At 47.6% G+C, this 24458-nt stretch overlaps 1 protein-coding gene across 1 annotated transcript in view; it reads left to right on the forward strand.

Moving 5' to 3' along the window:
* The window catches only part of PDZD8 (PDZ domain containing 8), a 47685-nt gene extending 25228 nt beyond the window's left edge, over positions 1-22457 (forward strand). Inside the window, exons 4-5 of the mRNA XM_056529297.1 lie at positions 13387-13543; positions 16430-22457. Of these exons, the coding sequence (XP_056385272.1) occupies positions 13387-13543; positions 16430-18561 (2289 nt within the window). The 3' untranslated portion in view covers positions 18562-22457. The remainder of the gene's footprint in view (positions 1-13386; positions 13544-16429) is intronic.
* Positions 22458-24458: the final 2001 nt, after the last annotated feature.

Below are 24458 nucleotides of genomic sequence, written 5' to 3' on the forward strand. Positions count from 1 at the left end.
GAATAGTGAGTACAGCTCTGGAGTATAATACAGGATATAACTCAGGATCAGTACAGGATAAGTAATATAATGTATGTACACAGTGACCTCACCAGCAGAATAGTGAGTACAGCTCTGGAGTATAATACAGGATATAACTCAGGATCAGTACAGGATCAGTAATGTAATGTATGTACACAGTGACCTCACTAGCAGAATAGTGAGTACAGCTCTGGGGTATAATACAGGATATAACTCAGGATCAGTACAGGATAAGTAATGTAATGTATGTACACAGTGACCTCACCAGCAGAATAGTGAGTACAGCTCTGGGGTATAATACAGGATGTTATCCAGCAGGTTGTGGTGTTCCATTTATCATGTGATCGGTGAAGTATTCGCACCCTGTGGCCCCCACCTGGTGGTGTATAGAGGTGACTGTTCTGATGTTAAAGTGGACCTGTCATCAACAAAAACTTTTTATATAATGTAGATAATACAATTACCGTATTTATCGGCGCATAACTCGCATTTTTTAGGCTAAAATTTCTAGCCTAAAGTCTATCTGTGTGTCTATCCTCCGATAAGCCGCTGCAGTTCAATGACTTAAAGCGGGCGCTTTAAATCAATGAACTGCAGCGGCTTTTGGAGGTCCAGAGACCTGCCCTCTCTGCCTGATTCTCTGCCCCTGCCTATCCTGGGGTCCAGAGACCTGCCCTCTCTGCCCGATTCTCTGCCCCTGCCTATCCTGGGGTCCAGAGACCTGCCCTCTCTGCCCGATTCTCTGCCCCTGCCTATCCTGGGGTCCAGAGACCTGCCCTCTCTGCCCGATTCTCTGCCCCTGCCTATCCTGGGGTCCAGAGACCTGCCCTCGCTGCCTGATTCTCTGCCCCTGCCTATCCTGGGGTCCAGAGACCTGCCCTCGCTGCCTGATTCTCTGCCCCTGCCTATCCTGGGGTCCAGAGACCGGCGCCGCCGCTGCCCCATTCCTGGTTTTTCTGACCCCGCAGAAGCCCCCAGGAAAGGCAGGGGGAGAGAGGCCGTCGCTGCTCCTCCCCCTCTGCCTTTCCTGGGGTCTAGAGCCCTGCTGCTGCCACCGCTTCTCTCCCCCTGGCTATCGGCGCCGCTGCCCCATTGCCTCCGCCATCCCCGGTTTTATAATTACCTGTTGCCGGGGTCGGGTCTGCGCTGCTTCTGGCTCCGGTGTGGCGTCTCCTGTGTCGTTTCTATGCGTTGCGCAATGACGAGTGACGTCGCATTGAAGACATCGCCTCGCAGCGCATAGCAACGACACAGGAGACGCCACACCGGAGCCAGAAGCAGCGCAGACCCGACCCCGGCAACAGGTAATTCTAAAACCGGGGATGGCGGAGGCAATGGGGCAGCGGCGCCGATAGCCAGGGGGAGAGAAGCGGTGGCAGCAGCAGGGCTCTAGACCCCAGGAAAGGCAGGGGGGGGGGGGGGGGGGGGAGGAGCAGCGACGGCCTCCCTCCCCCTGCCTTTCCTGGGGGCTTCTGCGGGGTCAGAAACAGTATCGGGGTATACACATGCACACACGCACCCTCATTTTACCAAGGATATTTGGGTAAAAAACTTTTTTTACCCAAATATCCTTGGTAAAATGAGGGTGCGTGGTATACCCCGATAAATACGGTATATTTATATTTGTAATTTACATTTGGTTAAAAAAAAGGTGAATATTTATAGGTGAAAAGTGGTGTCCCTGCAGCTATTGTCTGTGTGTCTGAGTAGCAGGAAGGGAGGACAGGACACGCAGGACTCTGTGCAGGCTCCTATCTTGTCAATCATCCTGCTGTGTGAGCCGGGAGCGTGTCACCGGCTTGTCCACCATCACTTCCTGTGTTTGGACACCTCATAGAGACACTCAGGCAATAGCTGCCTAATATTTTTTATCCAATGTATATTACAAATATATATATAATAGTATTATCTATGTTATATAAAAAGTTTTTGTTGATGACAGGTTCACTTTAATGATTTCCATTGACTGTGATCAGGGGCTGCAGTTATCATTGGTGACCACTAGATGGCTCCCTGTAACCACTGATTCCTAACCCCAGAACGCACTGACTGCTCTGGCTATTATTGTTGGGGGGTCTTTATTGCTTTGTGGGCCCTTTATGTGTGTAATGCAATGTATTATGACTATATATATATATATATATATATATATATGTGTGTGTATGTATTGTAATAACACTTGTCACCTGCAGTAACATTGGGTAACAGCACTTTCGCGATCCCATAGTCATATCTGGTCTGGTTTCAGCTTCACTCTTGCCATCGGGAGGGGCGTTTTTCGGGTTTGTCCGGCGGATTAGTCTCCTCGCCGCTTTTATCGTACGTTCTGACATTTAAGTGTTTGATCAGAAACTGTTTTTCTTCTTATTTAAACTCTGGGATTTATCTGAAAATGTCGCTTTATGGTAATGAGGTGGAGGGAGACGCTACGGGCGTTAGTATGTGAATTTAAGACAGTGTTTCCCCAAGCTGGGTTCCTCCAGCTGTTGCAAAGCTACAACCCCCAGCATGCCCGGACAGCCAAAGGCTTATATTCACATACTACTTGCTGGGAGTTGTAGTTTTGCAACAGCTGGAGGCACCCTGCTTGGGGAAACACTAGTGTAAGCTATTGTTCTCTGTTGTCGGCGCTGTCCCCCGAAGAGAAGTTGGACTCCTGCATGCTGACGAGATGTTTCCTGACACTGACTCCTGATTGATCATTCTGGGGCCCTGGAGCGGCGGCTGACGTGCTGCACGATCTGCAGTGACCCTGCGCATGGACACGAGACGTCTGCACGCCGCCCCTGCCGGGTACAGAGCCTGAGATCTGCCGGAAAATAATAGATCTCTTCACTTCACGTCCTCCTGCATCTGGAATAAAGGGGAGACCTGACAGCGCAACAGCCCCCCCCCCCCCCCCAACCGTGCTGGTCTATATATTAGGCAGTATGTGCATGTAACCACTCCTGAAATACTCTGTACTGCTCCTTCCACTACACTAGCAATTCCTCCCCTGTGGCTGGGATGACCTTTTTGCTGACCTGTAATTAGGCATCGACCGATATCGATTTTTTTTTTAGGGCCGATACCGATAATCTGTGGAGGTTAAGGCTGATAGTCAATAACTTATACCGATATTCCGGTATAAGTTATCGGCTATTTCTCCTCTGCACAAGAGATACTTGTACAAATATGGTCTTCATGGAAGAGTCATCAGAAGAAAACCTCTTCCATGTCCTCACCACAAAAATCAGCATTTGAACTTTGCACATGAACATATAGACAAGCCTGATGCATTTTGGAAACAAGTTCTGTGGACTGATGAGGTTAAAATTGAACTTTTTGGCCAGAATGAGCAAAGGTACGTTTGGAGAAGAAGGGGAACAGAATTTAATGAAAAGAACCTCTGTCCAACTGTTAAGCATGGGGGGGGGGTGGATCAATCATGCTTTGGGGTTGTATTGCAGCCAGTGGCACAGGGAACATCTCAGGAGTAGAAGGAAAAATGGATGCAATAAAATTTCAGCAAATTTTGGATGCTAACTTGATGCCATCTGTGAAAAAGCTGAAGTTAAAGAGAGGATGGCTTCTACAAATGGATAATGATCCTAAACACACCTCAAAATCCACGGGGGATTACATCAAGAGGCGTAAACTGAAGGTTTTGCCATGGCCTTCACAATCTCCTGACCTCAACATAATTGAAAATCTATGGATAGACCTTAAATGAGCAGTGCGTGACAGACAGCCCAGAAATCTCAAAGAACTGGAAGACTTTTGTAAGGAAGAATGGGCAAAGATACCTCAAACAAGAATTGAAAGACTTGGCTGGCTACAAAAAGCGTTTACAAGCTGTGATACTTGCCAAAGGGGGCAGTACAAGATATTAACTCTGCAGGGGGCACAAACTTTTGCAGATGCCTTCTTTTTTATTTTTTTTTGTTATTTTGAAAGTGTAAATGATCGAAATAAAATCTAACTTTTGTTGACATATTATAAGAATGTCTAATCTGTAATTTGATGCCTTTTGGAGATTTTTTTCCATCTTTCCATGGCTTCTTTATGCACATTAATACAAATTTTTACCTGGGGTGCCCAAACTTTTGATCTCAACTGTACATACGATCAGCGCATTACTCTGTACTGCTTTGCCGCCTCTGCTATTTTCACTACTTGACTCTCTGACCTCTCAGATTTTTCCGGAAATACTCTGCTGCAGGGAGCACCCTACCTCCACTAGATCTGGACTCTCTTCTTTGGGTTGCAGGGAGCACCCTACCTCCACTAGATCTGGACTCTCTTCTTTGGGTTGCAGGGAGCACCCTACCTCCACTAGATCTGGACTCTCTTCTCTTTGTGCTGCAGCGAGCACCCTACCTCCACTAGATCTGGACTCTCTTCTCTTTGTGCTGCAGCGAGCACCCTACCTCCACTAGATGTGGACTCTCTTCTCTTTGTGTTGCAGGGAGCACCCTACCTCCACTAGATGTGGACTCTCTTCTCTTTGTGTTGCAGGGAGCACCCTACCTCCACTAGATCTGGACTCTCTTCTCTTTGTGTTGCAGGGAGCACCCTACCTCCACTAGATCTGGACTCTCTTCTCTTTGTGTTGCAGGGAGCACCCTACCTCCACTAGATCTGGACTCTCTTCTTTGTGTTGCAGGGAGCACCCTACCTCCACTAGATCTGGACTCTCTTCTTTGTGTTGCAGGGAGCACCCTACCTCCACTAGATGTGGACTCTCTTCTCTTTGTGTTGCAGGGAGCACCCTACCTCCACTAGATCTGGACTCTCTTCTTTGTGTTGCAGGGAGCACCCTACCTCCACTAGATCTGGACTCTTCTCTTTGTGTTGCAGGGAGCACCCTACCTCCACTAGATCTGGACTCTCTTCTCTTTGTGTTGCAGGGAGCACCCTACCTCCACTAGATGTGGACTCTCTTCTCTTTGTGTTGCAGGGAGCACCCTACCTCCACTAGATCTGGACTCTCTTCTCTTTGTGTTGCAGGGAGCACCCTACCTCCACTAGATCTGGACTCTCTTCTCTTTGTGTTGCAGGGAGCACCCTACCTCCACTAGATCTGGACTCTCTTCTTTGTGTTGCAGGGAGCACCCTACCTCCACTAGATCTGGACTCTCTTCTTTGTGTTGCAGGGAGCACCCTACCTCCACTAGATGTGGACTCTCTTCTCTTTGTGTTGCAGGGAGCACCCTACCTCCACTAGATCTGGACTCTCTTCTTTGTGTTGCAGGGAGCACCCTACCTCCACTAGATCTGGACTCTTCTCTTTGTGTTGCAGGGAGCACCCTACCTCCACTAGATCTGGACTCTCTTCTCTTTGTGTTGCAGGGAGCACCCTACCTCCACTAGATCTGAACTCTCTTCTCTTTGTGTTGCAGGGAGCACCCTACCTCCACTAGATCTGAACTCTCTTCTTTGTGTTGCAGGGAGCACCCTACCTCCACTAGATCTGGACTCTCTTCTTTGTGTTGCAGGGAGCACCCTACCTCCACTAGATCTGGAGTCTCTTCTTTGTGTTGCAGGGAGCACCCTACCTCCACTAGATGTGGACTCTCTTCTTTGTGCTGCAGGGAGCACTCTACCTCCATTAGATCTGGAGTCTCTTCTTTGTGTTGCAGGGAGCACCCTACCTCCACTAGATGTGGACTCTCTTCTTTTTGCTGCAGGGAGCACTCTACCTCCACTAGATCTGGACTCTCTTCTTTGTGTTGCACGGAGCACCCTACCTCCACTAGATCTGGACTCTCTTCTTTGTGCTGCATGGAGCACTCTACCTCCACTAGATCTGGACTCTCTTCTTTGTGTTGCACGGAGCACCCTACCTCCACTAGATCTGGACTCTCTTCTCTTTTTGCTGCAGGGAGCACCCTACCTCCACTAGATCTGGACTCTCTTCTCTTTGTGTTGCAGGGAGCACCCTACCTCCACTAGATCTGGACTCTCTTCTCTTTGTGTTGCAGGGAGCACCCTACCTCCACTAGATCTGGACTCTCTTCTCTTTGTGCTGCAGGGAGCACCCTACCTCCACTAGATCTGGACTCTCTTCTCTTTGGGTTGCAGGGAGCACCCTACCTCCACTAGATCTGGACTCTCTCTTCTTTGTGTTGCAGGGAGCACCCTACCTCCACTAGATCTGGACTCTCTTCTCTTTGTGCTGCAGGGAGCACCCTACCTCCACTAGATGTGGACTCTCTTCTTTGTGCTGCAGGGAGCACCCTACCTCCACTAGATCTGGACTCTTCTTTGTGCTGCAGGGAGCACCCTACCTCCACTAGATGTGGACTCTCTTCTTTGTGTTGCAGGGAGCACCCTACCTCCACTAGATATGGACTCTCTTCTTTGTGTTGCAGGGAGCACCCTACCTCCACTAGATCTGGACTAGATGGGGACACTCTTCTCCTGAAGTACTCTGTGCTGCTGTGAGATCCTGGTCCTCAGAGATGATGCGGTGCTGGATTACAGATGGTGCGGTGGGGGAGGGCCGGTTGTGTACACAGTGCTGCTTGCAGATAACAGTCTTTATACAACCCCTGACATGTATTTATTGCTTTCTGTTGTCAGCCGCTGACAGGAGATTTATGGACTCTTCCTTCCCCGGAGCAGCCTATAATATTCAGTTCACAATGCTTCCCATAAACAATAGGTCACTCGCCATCTATTGCTCGCTGTTATCAGCCATTTCAGGCTAACTGTATACTCCTGGCACTTTTTAATGCTCAGGGTAAGCGGCTGCAGCAGCTCCCCAGCAGTGGAAGAGTTAAGCACTTCTAAAATTAGTGACCTAAAGCGTCCCCCTTTTTATGAGAGCAGGATGCCATAAGCGGGTGATTATGGGGGCACCAAGGCGGGCGCTACCCCCCACTGCACAGTAATGGCTGCTTGTTATGCTGGGACGGAGGCTCTATCGGAAATCAATAAAGTAATACAATTATCCTGCAGCCACAAAACGCTGATTCCACCGCCAATAGGAGCAGACGCGGTTGACGGAAGGATAAAATGTGCGCTCTGACCACTTGATCACACACAGAAGAGAGACAGCAGCATCTGCCCCCCCCCCCCCCCCCCCCCGAGGAAGAGGGGGGGATAAGTCGCTGGGGGTATAGGGTCAGAGCAAAGATCACAGTATATAGAGAGCGGAGAGATCACAGTATAGAGGGCAGAGAGATCACTGGAGGGAGAGTATAGAGATGGCAGTGTATAGAGCGGAGGATCAGACTTGATCGGTCACAGGGTAGGGAGCGGAGAGATGGAGGGATTTCTGCATAACGAGCAGAAAATCGGAGAGATTTCACAGGATAAGTAATGGAGAGATGAAGGGATAGAATAGAGGGAGGATCAGACTAGAGAATTTGCAGGGTGGAGGGTGCACAGATCGCTGGGTGGGGAGCAGAGGATCAGACTGGAGATGTCGTCACATTATAGAGAGCAGAGAAATCGCAGGGTAGAGCGAAGAAAATCAGTCCAGAGATAATACAGTATAGAGAGCAAAGGATCAGACTAGAGATGTCACAAGATAGGGAGCGGAGAGGTGGCAGGATTGCCTCATAAAGAATGGAGGATCTGAGAGATTTCACAGGATAGGTAATGGGGAGACAAAGGGATAGGATTGAGGAAGGAGGCTTGAGAGTGGAGAGGTCGCAGGAGAGATCAGAGGATCAGAGCGAAGATTTAACAGGATAGAGAGTAGAGGATAGATGGCGGGATAGAGAATGGAGAATAGATGGCGGGATGGAGAGCGGAGGAGAGATGGCGGGATAGAGAGCGGAGGAGAGATGGCGGGATAGAGAGCGGAGGAGAGATGGCGGGATAGAGAGCGGAGGAGAGATGGCGGGATAGAGAGCGGAGGAGAGATGGCGGGATAGAGAGCGGAGGAGAGATGGTGGCATAGAGTGGAGGAGAAATGGTGGGATAGAGAAAGTGGGGAGATTGCAGGGTGGAGAGTGGAGAAGTCTCAGCCCACGAGTTTTCTCTTATTTGGGGTTTTCAATGGTTGTTCCAGATGTTTGGTGTTTTCCTTGTATCTTCTTTGGTGACCGATCCCCAGTGAGCGCTCCTGGTGTCTATTCTATCGCTCCTAGTGGTGACCATTCTATCACTCCTAGTGGTGACAATTCTATCGCTCCTAGTGGTGACCATTCTATCGCTCCTAGTGGTGTCTATTCTATCGCTCCTAGTGGTGTCTATTCTATCGCTCCTAGTGGTGACCATTCTATCGCTCCTAGTGGTGACCATTCTATCGCTCCTAGTGGTGACCATTCTATCGCTCCTAGTGGTGACCATTCTATCGCTCCTAGTGGTGACCATTCTATCGCTCCTAGTGGTGACCATTCTATCGCTCCTAGTGGTGACCATTCTATCGCTCCTAGTGGTGACCATTCTATCGCTCCTAGTGGTGACCATTCTATCGCTCCTAGTGGTGACCATTCTATCGCTCCTAGTGGTGACCATTCTATCGCTCCTAGTGGTGACCATTCTATCGCTCCTAGTGGTGACTATTCTATCGCTCCTAGTGGTGACTATTCTATCGCTTCTAGTGGTGACTATTCTAGTGCCCCCTAGTGTTGACCATTCTAGCTCTCCCCTAGTGGTGACCATTCTATCGCTCCTAGTGGTGACTATGCTCTCCCCTAGTGGTGACCATTCTATCGTGCCCCTTAGTGGTGACCATTCTATCGTGCCCCTTAGTGGTGACCATTCTATCGTGCCCCTTAGTGGTGACCATTCTATCGTGCCCCTTAGTGGTGACCATTCTATCGTGCCCCTTAGTGGTGACCATTCTATCGTGCCCCCTAGTATTGACCATTCTATCGTGCCCCCTAGTGGTGACCATTCTATCGTGCCCCCTAGTGGTGACCATTCTATCGTGCCCCCTAGTGTTGACCATTCTATCGTGCCCCCTAGTGGTGACCATTCTATCGTGCCCCCTAGTGGTGACCATTCTATCGTGCCCCCTAGTGGTGACCATTCTATCGTGCCCCCTAGTGTTGACCATTCTATCGTGCCCCCCTAGTGTTGACCATTCTATCGTGCCCCCCTAGTGTTGACCATTCTATCGTGCCCCCTAGTGGTGACCATTCTATCGTGCCCCCTAGTGGTGACCATTCTATCGTGCCCCCTAGTGGTGACCATTCTATCGTGCCCCCTAGTGGTGACCATTCTATCGTGCCCCCTAGTGGTGACCATTCTATCGTGCCCCCTAGTGGTGACCATTCTATCGTGCCCCCTAGTGGTGACCATTCTATCGTGCCCCCTAGTGGTGACCATTCTATCGTGCCCCCTAGTGGTGACCATTCTATCGTGCCCCCTAGTGGTGACCATTCTATCGTGCCCCCTAGTGGTGACCATTCTATCGTGCCCCCTAGTGGTGACCATTCTATCGTGCCCCCTAGTGGTGACCATTCTATCGTGCCCCCTAGTGGTGACCATTCTATCGTGCCCCCTAGTGGTGACCATTCTATCGTGCCCCCTAGTGGTGACCATTCTATCGTGCCCCCCTAGTGGTGACCATTCTATCGTGCCCCCCTAGTGGTGACCATTCTATCGTGCCCCCCTAGTGGTGACCATTCTATCGTGCCCCCCTAGTGGTGACCATTCTATCGTGCCCCCCTAGTGGTGACCATTCTATCGTGCCCCCCTAGTGGTGACCATTCTATCGTGCCCCCCTAGTGGTGACCATTCTATCGTGCCCCCCTAGTGGTGACCATTCTATCGTGCCCCCCTAGTGGTGACCATTCTATCGTGCCCCCCTAGTGGTGACCATTCTATCGTGCCCCCCTAGTGGTGACCATTCTATCGTGCCCCCCTAGTGGTGACCATTCTATCGTGCCCCCCTAGTGGTGACCATTCTATCGTGCCCCCCTAGTGGTGACCATTCTATCGTGCCCCCCTAGTGGTGACCATTCTATCGTGCCCCCCTAGTGGTGACCATTCTATCGTGCCCCCCTAGTGGTGACCATTCTATCGTGCCCCCCTAGTGGTGACCATTCTATCGTGCCCCCCTAGTGGTGACCATTCTAGCGTGCCCCCCTAGTGGTGACCATTCTAGCGTGCCCCCCTAGTGGTGACCATTCTAGCGTGCCCCCCTAGTGGTGACCATTCTAGCGTGCCCCCCTAGTGGTGACCATTCTAGCGTGCCCCCCTAGTGGTGACCATTCTAGCGTGCCCCCCTAGTGGTGACCATTCTAGCGTGCTCCCCTAGTGGTGACCATTCTAGCGCTCCCCTAGTGGTGACCATTCTAGCTCTTGTGACTATCCCAGTATCTCAGCCCTGGTCACCATGAGTAGTGTCAGTCATACCGCTGTGTAGTTTATGGTCTTCTTACTTTGGATTCTGTTGTCTCGGAGTGGTCTGCTATTAACCCTTTCAGCCTGGTGTATGGAGTCCTGAGCGGCGCTCCGGGGGAGGCTGACCGCGGCCTCCCTTGTCCTGCGCTCAACGTGAATTTCCGGAAATTGAACTAATTGGTTTAGAGGTTCCACATTTCAATCAGGTGACTGATGGGATTACGGTGATCTGTGGCCCCGGGGCCGTTCTGCTGGGAGTCTGGGCTAATTGGATGTGACACGGCCCTGCCGCCCTCCCGGCTGCCAGCGACGGGCGCCCTTTACCGATCAGCAGCCATTGTGACATGTGGTATTCTCAGTCCTGCAGCTGACACCCCCCCTCCTCCACTTACCTGGGATGTTCATGTGAATTGTAAGCTCTGCCGGGTTTTAATGCCGTTCCTCCGCCATCACCTGAGACTGACGCCGTTCATGGGTTTACGCCATTTTCCTGCGCCGTGATGTCATATGACGTCACGTGTCCTTTATCTCCCCCATATAAAAGGTTCAACCTATTCTGGTCTTGGAAGTATCTTTCCCAACCAGGGGGCCTCCAGCTGTTACAAAACTACAACTCCCAGCATGCCCGGACAGCCAAAGGCTGTCCGGGCATGCTGGGAGTTGTAGTTTTGCAACAGCTGGAGGCGCCCTGGTTGGGGAAACACGGCCTCAGAGGCACAAGTCGTAATGTGAATGCAGCCGGAGACCCCCCCTCCTCCCCGGACTGCCCCTTTTTAGGGCCCATTCACACTACAGAGTTCAGCGTTTTGCGTTTCGTTCTGTCCTTCACAGTGGAAGTCGTCCATGCGATGAATCCTTGCGGCCGCGTCCTTATGGATTTACAATGACTGCGCTGCTAATTCTCATATGTTGCGTTTTTACAGTTTCATTACACGACTTTAAAAAAATAAAATAAAAAATGTTACTTTTTATTTCTTATTTATGGTGTTTTTTGTTTTTCTTAGTTTTTTTTTGTTTGGGCTTTTTTATTGTTTAATTCTTTTGTGATTTTTGTTTGTTTTAAATTTTTGCATAGTTTTTTTTGTGTGGTTTTTGTTTGTTTTTTAGTGTTTTTTTTTCTTTTTTTACACTTTGGGCTTCCGTTTATTTATTTATTTATTTTTTGTTTTATACATTTTTTTTCATCCTGGTTCACCTAGCGGCTGCTACAGAACATCGTCGTCTGATTTTAGAGGCGTAAACACAGATGCTGGAATCGATGCGGAGCGCTGTGTGCGGCTGGAAGGAGGCAGCGCCGCGCCTCTCTCTCCGTAATAAGAGTCAAGAAGGAGCAGCGCTGCCGACTAAATTGCTCTCTTTGGGAGCGCAGCACGTAAAGCCCGGGAGGGGGGAGGGGAGGGGGGTCTGTATCCGGGGATTATTGAACGTGGTAAATGCCGGCTGCCGCTTCCCTCCATTCATCTTCTGTAATTGGCTTTTATTTAAGACGTCTTTATAATTGCTAAACATTTTATTTTTCACCGAACGTCACCCGTCTGAAGGGAACGTGCTGAAACCAGAGGCGCGAGCAGCTGGGGGGGGGGGGTGTATGAAGACTTCTTGGAAAATGTCTGTAACCTTCCAGAGCAGATAGACTAAGACGACCTGGCGCTCCCCCCGTATGTCGCAGCGTATTTACAATAAACACGATCCCCCGTAACGCTCCTCGCGCCCGGCTGTGATTCAGACTAGAATTGCAGTGAAGACTGAGACAGAGAATCCCACCTGATGCCCCCGGACTCTGACCTCCTCTCTGACTTTATTCTTGGATTGTTGTTGTTGTTATTATTAATCATAATAATAATAACAAAATAAAAATACAAACTATTAACCCTTTAAGTACCCTGACAATTTTCGTTTTTGCACTTTTCGTTTTTTCCCCCCTTCTAAAAATCATAACTCTTTGAATTTTGCCCCTACAGACCCATATAAGGGCTTGTTGTTGTGGTTGTTGTGGTTGTTGTGGTTGTTTTTGTTTGTTTTTTTGTGTCACCAATTGTACTTTGTAATGACATCACTTATTTTATAGCAAAAAAATTAGCCCTCCTAACGCCCCGTGTACAGAAAAATAAAAATGTTTTATAGGGACGAGAAGAGGACGTTCTTAAACGTACAAATTTTTGGGCAAAAGTTATCATTTTCGATCAGAAGTAAAACAATCAAACATATAGAAGTAGGTAATGAAATCTAAGAGGATGTCCAGCGCGGGTAGAGGAACGAATTCTTTATTGTAAGCTTCAGCACACGGAAGACATGACAGAGTGACGCGTTTCGGCCCTATCTAGGGCCGAAATGCGTCACTATTGTAAGCTTCAGCACACGGAAGACATGACAGTGACGCGTTTCGGCCCTAGATAGGGCCGAAACGCGTCACTGTCATGTCTTCCGTGTGTTGAAGCTTACGATAGAGTGACGCGTTTCAGCCCTAGATAGGGCCGAAACGCGTCACTGTCAGGTCTTCCGTGTGCTGAAGCTTACAATAAAGAATTCGTTCCTCTACCTGCGCTGGACATCCTCTTTCATTTTCATTGCCGTCTCCTAGGCGTTGCCCACGCCAGTCCAGGCGCTACGGGCTTGGGAGTGAGCTGGACTTTCTCTTGCTTGGCGTATATAAGTAGGGTATCATTTTAATCGAACAAACCTACAGAATAAAGATAAAGGTGCCATTTTTACCGAAAAGTGCTGTTCGTAGAATCGGAAGCCCCAACATTTACAAAATGGCATTTATTTTATTTATTTTTTTCAATTTTGCCCCATAAATATTTTTCCTGGTTTCGATGTAGATTTTGTGGTGAAATGATTGATGTCATTACAAAGTAAAATGGGTGGCGCACAAAACAAGCCTCATATGGGTCTGTAGGTGGAAAACTGAAAGAGTTAAGTCCTTAAGGGGTTAATGATATAATAACACAAATGACAATAATTAATATATTTTATTTGTATTTTACTATTTTTAGTGTTAACATTATTATTATTATTTATTTATTTATTTTTGAATAATTTCGGCTTATTTGTGATTATTCTCTGTTTGCGTGGCAGGTGGAGTTAATTAAAGGGACGTCGCAAAACATCGGGCTGGTGATGGTGCAGGCCAGAGATGGGGACACCGGACACGTCTGCGTGGAGACAGTCACTCCGAATTCTCCAGCTGCCGGTGCTGATCTAAGGAAAGGCGACCGGCTGATAGCCATAGGAGGTGCGTATGGAAGATGCCGTAAAAACCACAAATGCCTTATGTCCTTCAGAGCTGCGTTCACAGACGATCCACTTGTCCGGGCCAATTTTCGCTTTTACACTCTTTTTCCTCCTCGCCCTATAATAGCCATAACTACCTACTATAATGGTACCTTTTAGTTTTTCAATAACATATTCTCTGAACCAAAAATAAATATATATATAATATCGGTGACCAAAAGAAAGGGAGAAAATAAGTGTGTGGTACAAGGGGTAAAGGCCACTGTAGCACCCTCCCTAATTGTGACTAAACCCTTAATATGACTCCACAATTAAACATGAAAGGATAAGCAAAAAAGCCAAAGGAGTAATTTATACAAAATAAAATAGACCAATTTTATTGATATGCACTAAAATTAGATACATAAAGAGGAAGACAATGCGGCAAAGCCGGATGCCCTGCAGTCTAGGTGGCAGTAATGGGGTATTGCACATAAAAAGGTAATCAAGCAGCATATGTAAAAACAGACACCAGTCTACATACCATATTTTTCGCCGTATAAGACACATTTTTTCTTCCCCAAAACTGGGGGGGGAAAAGTCAGTGCGTCTTATACGCCGAATACACCCCTATCGCGGTGGTCCCTGCGGCCATCAACGGCCGGGACCCGCGGCTAATACAGGACATCACCGATCGTGGTGATGGCCCTGTATTAACCGTTCAGACGCGGCGATCAAAGCTGACCGCCGAGTCTGAAGGGAAAGTGACACTAACCCGGCTGCTCAGTCGGGCTGTTCGGGACCGCCGCGATTTCACCGCGGCGGTCTCGAACAGCCCGACTGAATAGCCGGGTTAGTGCTTACAGGACACCGGGAGGGTCCTTACCGGCCTCCTCGGTGTCTTCTCTGTTCCGGGATCCCCTGTATGACTGGCGCTCTCCTTCCTCGTCATCACGTCGTCGTGATGACGGCGACTGAGAGCGAGGATACCCGGCCGGCAGCAAAGCGACGGGGACACGGTGACAGCGATGGAGCGACATCCAGGGCAGCGGTGACTGGTCCGGAGCGGCGGGGACAGGTGAGTATTACCTCCTATGCAGTGGTCTTCAATCTGTGGACCTCCAGATGTTGCAAAACTACAACTCCCAGCATGCCCGGACAGCCGTTGGCTGTCCGGGCATGCTGGGAGTTGTAGTTTTGCAACATCTGGAGGTCTGCAGGTTGAAGATCACTATTGGGTTAAAAATCTAAAATTTTTTAGATTTCGCACCTAAAAATAGGGTGCGTCTTATATGCCGGTGCGTCCTATAGGGCGAAAAATACGGTAACAATATAATGGATATAGAGTATATAAAGTGCTAAGTACAGATTCAATAAGGTGCTGTATACTGATATATATAAAACTAAATGGCAGCAATAAGTTCCATGATATAACAACAATAATACCCACAACAGGACTCGAGGATCACAGGGATACTGCTGGGGCCGGGATGCCGCCACTCCAATGCGCGTTTCGGCATGCTGACCTTCGTCCGAGAGTGGCTGCATCCCGATCCCTGCAGTATCCCTGTGATCCTCGAGTCCTGTTGTGGGTATCTTGTATTATTTTTGTTATATCATTACAAAGTGGAATTGGTGGCGCACAAAATAACCCACCATATGGATTATTAGGTGCAAAATTGAAAGAGTTATGATTTTTTAAAGGTAATGAGGAAAAAAATGAGTGCAAAAACTGAAAAACCCTGAGTCCTTAAAGGGTACCTCTCATCAAATAAACTTTTGATATATTTTAGATGAATGAATGTTGAATAACTTTCCAATAGCATGTTAATGAAAAATATGCTTTTTTCTATTGTATTTTTCCCGATCAGTCCTGTCAGCACAAGCATTTCTGACTCATGCTGGAGTCCTAAACACTCAGAGCTGCCAGCCTGCTTTGTTCACAGCCAAACAGGCTGTGAACAAAGCAGGCTGGCAGCTCTGAGTGTTCTCCTTTGTGAACAAAGCAGACTGGCAGCTCGTAGTGTTTAGGACTCCAGCATGAGTCTGAAATTCTTGCTGCCAGGACTGGTAGGGAGACCCCTAGTGGTCATTTCTTCAAAGTGGAAAATTACATAGAAAGAAGCATATTTTTTAATAACATGCAATTGTGAAGTTATTCTGCATACAGTAATCTATAATATATCAAAAGTTTTTTGATGCGAGGTACCCTTTAAGGGTAAACTTATTAACTTTTTTTTTTTACACTTTATTAGACTTTTAGGAGGAATCATTAGATTCCTCATACAAATCAAGAGTTCTATTGAACTCCATTGATAGAGCATAGTCCAGCCAGGATCTATCAATGATAGAGCCACAGGACAGCAGGGAACAGAGGTAAGCCCTCCGGCTACATCTGTAGTGGATCGCCCCACTAGCCCACCAGGGAGCATTCACATGTCTCTTTTAAAGCTGACAGCGGCGATCTAAAGGGTTAATAAGCCGTGGCATTCGCCGCATGCTGGATATTAGCCGTGGCCTCCGGCTACTGAAATCAGCTGGGGGTTGCAGAGTATGGAGTGGGCACGAGTCCGGAGCCCGCTCCATACAGACTGCTGAGCGCTGCTGCGCTTGTCTGGTCCGGCCCTACTTGCCCAAAGCAGGGCTAAGGGCCGGAAAAATTCACCTGCCTGGCGCCCGGAACTGCATGTCCCAGGCGTCGGGCGATAGGAATTCCACATCCCTGATTCACAATTCTGCTGCCTTTTTAAGATCTATTAGCAAACGTCCTCTCTTTAGTAGAGTATCTAAAGTGTGTGGCCAGACTACAAATTTCGTCCATCCTTCTCTTTATGCCACAGTTTCTTTATTGTTTATTCAGCTTTACCCCGATTCTCCTGTATTAATATTTGATCTTTTCACTCACCAGGTGTTAAGGTGACTTCATCGGTTCAAGCCTCAAAGCTGATCAAACAAGCCGGAGACAGAGTGCTGCTTTTCTACGAGAGGCCAGCGGGTCAGAATCAGGGTGCTGGGGGTCCACCTGAAAATGTGGGGTCACTTGATGATCCTGTTTTCCCTCAGACATTTGATGAGGATTCGGCAAGTCTGATTGTGGATCCAGAGAACAGGGAGTTGGACTCCGAGTTTGAAGACTTGGCCTGTGAAGTGAAGCCTCCCGGGGAGAGTAAGGATGACATTTTCTTGCCTGTTACTCAAAGCCCTAAGCGCATTGTGGGAAACCTTTCCACTAAATCCTTGGGATCCATTTCTCCTATCCTAAGTCGAAAGCCAAATCCAGCAAGTTCTCAAGTAGCATCGAAGGTTCAGACCAAAGCTGGGAAAACAAATGCCACGGAGAACCAAGAACCTACTCAGCTAAGCAGGACATCATCAGGGTCTGGAAACAAGCCTCCTGTGCCCCCAAGACCTCAAGTTAAACTTACCTTAACTACCTGTGAAAGTCCGAATACTGTAGACTTAAGTGAGACCTCTGTAGAAAAGTTAGACAAGACTGTTCCACCCTCTATGAACGGTGAGAAGATCTCGGAGAAGCCTCCAAAAACGATAGATCTGGTGGAAGAACTTATGTCTCAGAAACCCAGTTCAGTAAAACCGGAGCCTGCAAAAGACAAGCTATCTGAAGGTTCTGGCAGTTTGAAAGAGATGGCTGAAGACCAACAAGTGTGGGAGTCTCCAGACACACACTACAAGGGTCGCCAAGGCCGCTGGACAAGGGCTTCTTGTGTATTCGATGTAGAAAGCCACCACAGATACTTGAATGTAGCCCTCTGGTGCAGGGACTCTTATAAGACTGGTAGTCTCTGCTGCGTTGGACACGTCAGTATCAAACTGGAAGATATTTCCTTAGAATGCCTTTCCATGTCCTCTCTGGAGTATCTAAGCAGTTACAAGCTGAATGCTCCTGAACCTAAAGCGTCTGTAAGTAGAACGGCACTTAGGAGCTTGAGCACACACAAAGGCTTCAATGAGAAGTTCTGTTATGGGGACATCACCATAAGCTTCAAATATCTGATGGATGGAGAGTCTGAGAACTCAAGTATCTTACAAGAGAAGGAGAAAGATGGCAGTTTCCCGGAGGACCTGGGCATACTTCAGAAAGAAGAGGCTCCTGTGGCCCCCGTGACTTTCTGTGAATCAAAGCATAATTTTCAAGACACTCAGTTCCAAAATTCCACTTTATGCGACCATTGTAAGAGAAAGGTCTGGACTAAGGCCGCTTCCCAGTGCATGGTCTGTGGTTATGTCTGCCATAAAAAATGTCAAGAGAAATGTCTAGCGGAGAACCCATACTGCGTCTCCTTGGACAGAAGAGTAGATCTGGAGTCCAAATCTCTCGGGAACAGAACTACGGGCATCACGCGACACATTATCAACACCAGTTCTCGTCTACTGAACTTACGACAAGCCCAAAAAACGAGGCCATCCGAGCAAGGCGTGATTGATCTGGTGGAACCCTCGCCAAAGCAAACACCGAACACTTCAGACAATGAGAGCAGTGATACAGAGACGGGTGGGGCCAGCAGCCCTTCTAAACGGCCAGGGGGCAGCTCTGGTAAACTGGTCCGTAAGGAGGGAGGCTTGGATGACAGCGTGTTTATTGCGGTCAAAGAAATTGGCCGTGATCTGTACAGAGGTTTACCGACTGACGAGAGGATTCAGAAGCTGGAGTTCATGCTGGATAAGCTCCAGAACGAAATAGATCAGGAGCTGGAACATAACAATTCTCTGGTGAAAGAAGAACGAGAGACAACAGACGGCAGAAGGAAGGTCCTAATAACGGCAGCACTGGCCAAGTCCGGGGAGAGGCTGCAGGCGCTCACGCTTCTCGTCATCCACTACCGAGCAGGAATTGAGGATATCGAGTCGCTGGAGAACTCTTCTCTGGCTCAACCAAGAAAGATGCCAAGATATGAGGAGGAGTCTATTGCCGTGTCAGAAACTGCCGATAATGAGGACGACGAGGTGACCCTAGAGGACAAGGAAACATTGAATGACCCCTCAGAAGAGAACCCTCCCGACTCCCCTGAGATAGAATGAAGGACTCTCGACAAGTGTAACTCATCGCCACTCACTATGTGACCATAACAATTGATTTGCACTTAACATGTATCTTATGCATCAGTCTGGAGCCACCGTTTGTTCGACTGTATTATCTGAAATAGTTGTTTGCCGACTGTAAGGGGCTGGTGGTTCCAGGGGGGAGTAGGTGGCTTAGCGCGTTCCTCTCCATACTCCCACAGAGTAGGTACAGCACAGGCCGAATGTACGTTAAACCACAGTGGAGCTTTTACTTTTCCTATGTTGTAGTGGCCATTTTGTATGGATGAATGTTTTGTTTAATTTTTTATTTTATTTGGGGAGGACAGGGGTGTGGGGCATTATACACTTTGTACAATTAACCCTTTGCTGGCAGAGGAGAATATAATCTTAAAGGCTTCAATGGAGGTGATCTGGGAATAATGTTGCAGAATGTTCTTCTCTGTATGTGACAAACCAAAGACAAGTCAGTTGTGTAAAACTCGAGCGGCTTCATCGGGGGAGGGGGAAGGTTGTAGTTTTCAAATATGCGACTAACAAGTTGTGCTCCCTTTTGAATATTAAAATGTAAGAGGCATAGGATATTAAAGGCATAGGATATAAAATATAGGGTGTTTAGAGGGTGGCTGTTTCCACCCTAACCGTAAGTTGCCATAGATTGGCCGTATTGTTTCCCAGATTCTGAATGTTGCCTGTTGCAGTTTAGCCCTGCCGTGTGCCTCTAGAAGCTCCTCCTTGTCCACAACATTAACCCCATACAGCAAAGCTTTTTGTAAAGTGAAGTTTTTCACACTGAGGGACCAAGACACACTCAATAGTGTTTTCTGTGTCTGGACATCTTAGGCTGCCAAATAGGACATTTGTGAGGGTTTTTTTTCAGCTTTTTTTTATTTTAAACATTTTCCACTATTTTGATGGATACAATGACTTTAGACATTGCCTGGTCTTGTTTTGTGGCCAGTAACAAACACAGTGGGGGGAATTTATCACACATTTAAAAAAAAAAATTTGTGGTGTATTGGGAAAAAAAAAAGGCCTAGATTTTGCCCAACATTGGTTTTGCGACTTTTGACACTTGTCCTAAAGTGATTTTTGCCAAACTTGAGCGATTTTGCCCTTTTGACTTTGTAATGGTTGTGAATGTATCAAGGGTGGCTTTTTTCCAAATGTCACAATCCAATACCAGCAATTGTCTCACTTACGAAACTTGCTTACAACAAGCAAAAATCCCACGTGTGTGCATGTGCACCAAATTTACTACACAAGGTGCAAGTACTCATCTTGAGTTTGGTAAGTTTAGCTTTAAAAACAGTTGTAGCTAAACACTCGATAAATCTCCCCCAGTGTGTTCACTGGCTCTGCTCGCACATGTGTGAAAGATACGATGATACAGGTAATGTTACAGATGTGGTGGCGAGGTCCACATGCTGGCAAAGGCTATCTTTTGGATTGACCCGTGTGTTGGTTACAGAGTGCTTTTCAAGATGAGGGAAGGGGGAAAGGGAACACTTTGATCATATAAGATATTAAGTTATGTTCAGTAATTGGGGGTAGACGGATTAGTGTAGAATTGGTGCCAGTCATTCTGGTTTAGTGGATGGACTTTTCATAGTTCACAGCCATCAGTGAAAGCCACACTAAACAAGCACCTGATGTGTAGGTGTATGGCTCCTTGGATTGGTCAGTGAACACACAACCGGACAGTCTGCATCGGAGTCTTCCTTGCCTAGGGGAACTCTCTAAACCTCCTAAGCATGAGCGCTATAGATAACAGGAGCTTGGAAGGGATTCTTAGTGTAAGTCCAGCATTGGTGTTCTGCAAAGATGGGTGCGGAGGGATGCCGAGGCAATCATATGACATCCAGCAAGTTCCGGGATGTTCTCTCATGGCACACTAGGATGAGGGGGGTGGTCCACTCTTAATACACTTGTATGAGGGGGTGGTTGGGTGGCCCCCTCTCAGTACACTAGTATGAGTGGTGGTGGGATGTTCTCTCATGGCACACTAGGATGAGGGGGGTGCGTGAAACTCACTGGGCGCTATACGATTGCCCCGGCTTCTCTACTGCCCGGCATGAGTTGCAGAACAGGCAGGAGAATAATGCTGGACATACAAGGTTCCCATACACAACAAAGTTAATCAAAAGCACCTGATTTAACCAAAATGATCGTTCATTAAGGGGAAGTGATGGCTCGAGTGACTGTCCTTGTCTTAGGAATAAGGCGCGTATTGTTGAAATTCTTGGCCAGTAGTCAAACAGAAGATCTTTCGAGAGAGAAAATGTTCTCAGAATAATCCTAGAAAGATCGTTCATCCTTCATCTGGTGTCGGTGTGGACACTCCTAATGAATAATATGGACTAAAGCGATTACGACCTTGTCTACCACATGACAATTGTCCAACCAATGTGTCTGGGAACTGTTTTTTTTTTTATAGATTTTACGAGCGGCAACATGCTTGTTGTCCTCTCAGTATCTGCACTTTAATGTCATGGTTTGACACATTCATTCCACTCTCCCAGACCACTAGGTTTTGTATATTAAAGGGACCCAACACTTCCTATTTTAGTTTTAAGTACAAAGAATAGACCTTATCCTTCACCTACTTTTCTATGAATGTTGTTTTAGTTTATTTTAAAAGCTTGTTGTGTAGAATGCAATGGTTTCCTCACTTTGAAAAAGTGGTTGTGGGTTGGTGAGACTAGGATGAGGGGGTGGCCCCCTCTCAGTACACTAGTATGAGTGGTGGTGGGATGTTCTCTCATGGCACACTAGGATGAGGGGGGTGGTCCTCTCTTAATACACTTGTATGAGGGGGTGGTTGGGTGGTCCCCTCTCAGTACACTAGTATTAGTGGTGGTGGGATGTTCTCTCATGGCACACTAGGATGAGGGGGTTGTCCACTCTTAATACACTTGTATGAGGGGGTGGCTGGGTAGCCCCCTTTCGGTACACTAGTATGAGGGATGGTGGGATGTTCTCTCATGTCACACTAGGATGAGGGGGATGTGGGGTAGTCTATTCTTGATACACTTGTATGAGGGGGTGGTTCCCTTTCGATACACTAGTATGAGGGTTGATGTGGCCAGTACACCCAGGGTTATTTGAAGAGTAGAAAGGAAACTTCCACTGAAGGATGTTGTCAGATGCTCTTCATCTGGTTTACCTTAGACTTGGGCGATCTTTATTTCTACTTATACTAAAGTGGTGCTCTAGATCCATACACCGGGTGTTCATGTATGTGACGGCCGGCACTTTAATAGAAGAACATGGAAGAATTTGAACTGTGTGGCCGTTATAATCGCCATCCGGTTCTGTTGGGGGGGGGGGGGGTACAAAAATAAGCCGCACCACAGCCCTATCGAAATGATTTTATCATTGAGCTCCAGATGTTGCTACTTTAAAGTTTTACCATTTAAAGCTGGATGATCGGACCCACATAAAGACACAGCTCACACAGATTCCGCTTTGGTTGTTTTTAATATTATTTCTAAATCTAATTTTCTACCAAGAATAAAAACCTATGCACAGTAACTACAACTTGTCACTTTAAGGAGAATGGCCTTGGACTCCACAGCAGTTGGGCATTGATGACTGGGGGTGAGCATGGCCATGTGGGGCAGAGTAGACGTGACCAAGCACGTGATGTGACACTTTATTTGCACTGTAGCAGTTTATGCTTTTTACATATCGGAGCAACATGGTGCGGCTGCATATACTGCTGAGTGGCTTAGGCTCTCATGTAATGATATCCAGTCTGAGGAGCGGCCTCCATGTTTGTGAGAGCCAGTGACGAGTTCTAGAACATGGCAGATCACTGTGAGTTGTGTGACAACGAAGGTCACGTTGGAAACTATTATGGTGGGTTTTTAAGCAGTTGACCTTTCATTAACCCCCCCCCCCCCCCCCCCTCCATCTGTTGCCTCAGGCTGAACAGTACGGGAAACTTTATAACCTTGATTGCACTGTGAGACTGCTGTGTGATCTTCCTGACTGGATGCAAAATGGACTGGAAAAAGGAGGGAATTGGGTGGAGCGCTTCTGCTGATAAGGGACGGAACTCAAACAGCCACGGTTGCACAGGACAAATTTTTATTGGCATAGGAAATATTGAACGTGTTTTGGCGTCAACATGCGCCTTCCTCAGGTCCACAACAATCAAATGAGTGCATCCTGGTTGGTGTTTGCTGTGCAATAGTGGCACTATTGCACAGCAAACACCAACCAGGATGCACTCATTTGATTGTTGGGGACCTGAGGAAGGCGCATATTGGCACAGAAACGCGTTGTCTAATATCTCCTATTCCAATAAAAATTTGTCCGGTGCAACCGTGGCTGTTTGAGTTCCGTCCCTTATCAGCAGAAGCGCTCCACCCACTTCCCTCCTTTTTCCTATCCATTTTACGCCCACATTTCCGTACCCTTGGAGATACAGAAAGGGGAAAGTGAGCCGCACACTGCATGCATCCTACCCACCCTATACCCCTCACAGGGTCTTGCTTTCTTTGCTGGATTACCACAGCGGACCATGGCGACACCCAAGACAGGGTGGTGGGTCGGGTCCATCTCTTCTCTACACCATCCCCACAGAGCGCCCCTCTTTTTTCCTTTCTGCCTTCGCACTTCCTGATTGGAGAGATAAAGGGGCATTAAATGGTTAATATTTATTCATGGCTTCATTTCACTATGCCAGCGTTATTCCTTATCCAATGTACAGTAGCCATCATCTGTTCCATCATGTAACACATTTCAGCTTCACTACCTACTCTGTCCTCTGTGAAGACTACACTCCTTGTCCACCCTTCACTTCCGGTGGTCTGCTCACATCCACTCATTGGTTCCACCATTATTATACTTTTTCTGCTTTACCTCCATTCCTCAGTCCAACTGCTATGGCCATGTTACTTCCACCTACCGGATCTGTGGTTGGTGCCAGTGCTCAACTGCACCTAAGGCCTCAGTTCTGCTGCTTCGGACCACGCTGCATCGACTTCTCAACTCAGTGCTCGTTCACATTTGTGTAAAGCATTTCAGCTTTTCTTCATCATAGGAACATAACAAAGAAAATGATGGCTGCATCAGATCCATCAAATGACGCAAATACACGGTACCCATTAGACCCCATTGACTATATTGTTGACCGAACTACTGCGTAGATGTGAATGAAGTCTTGATCTCCTTTTCTCTCTTTTGTGCATCTGGTCCATTAACTATTCCCTCATTAGCTCCTCACCCGCCTAATCACACCCAGTATTTGCCACCACTGCACCATTCATGTTGTGTTCACCACATCCACGGCTATCACTCGATTCTCTTCTCAGTCCACATTGCCACCAACGCTAAACCCTGGACAAGTCTTGGTTAAGGTCTTGCTTACGACCAGTTTTGCTGGGTCTGACCTCTTCCCCCTCTATTTATAAGATCGTTCATGGGCCAAACAACTTTATAAACTAGATGTTGCGAGGAATCATCTCATCAATGTCATTGGATCGCGGTGGTTTCACTACAGCGTGTGAACACTTTTTCACTGCACTGATTGTCCTCTGAGTCACTGTAAATGCAGGCAGACGGGCAGCTGTCGAGAAGCATACATGTCTGGCCCATCATGCACTTGTGTGCGTCCAGTCTATCCTGTAATAGTAATTACTTGCTTGCCCATCAAAATTTACGTTCTGTCATAAATGAGACGGAATGGCCCTGATGAGTGTGAATACTGCCAGTATAGGCCGTGAGTTCTGTGGTGGGGAAAAAGTTGGGTAAGTATACTCCGAGGAGGTTCTCTGTCACAAATATAAGATGTGTATACAAATTAAGAATACAGAAAGATGTCTATAAATAATATGGCAGTGGTCTGGCACTAGCAGGACTAGGGTATGTAGAGTGCAAACAAAGCGACA

The sequence above is a fragment of the Hyla sarda genome, chromosome 7, assembly GCF_029499605.1.
Source record: "Hyla sarda isolate aHylSar1 chromosome 7, aHylSar1.hap1, whole genome shotgun sequence".
Lineage (NCBI taxonomy): Eukaryota > Metazoa > Chordata > Amphibia > Anura > Hylidae > Hyla > Hyla sarda.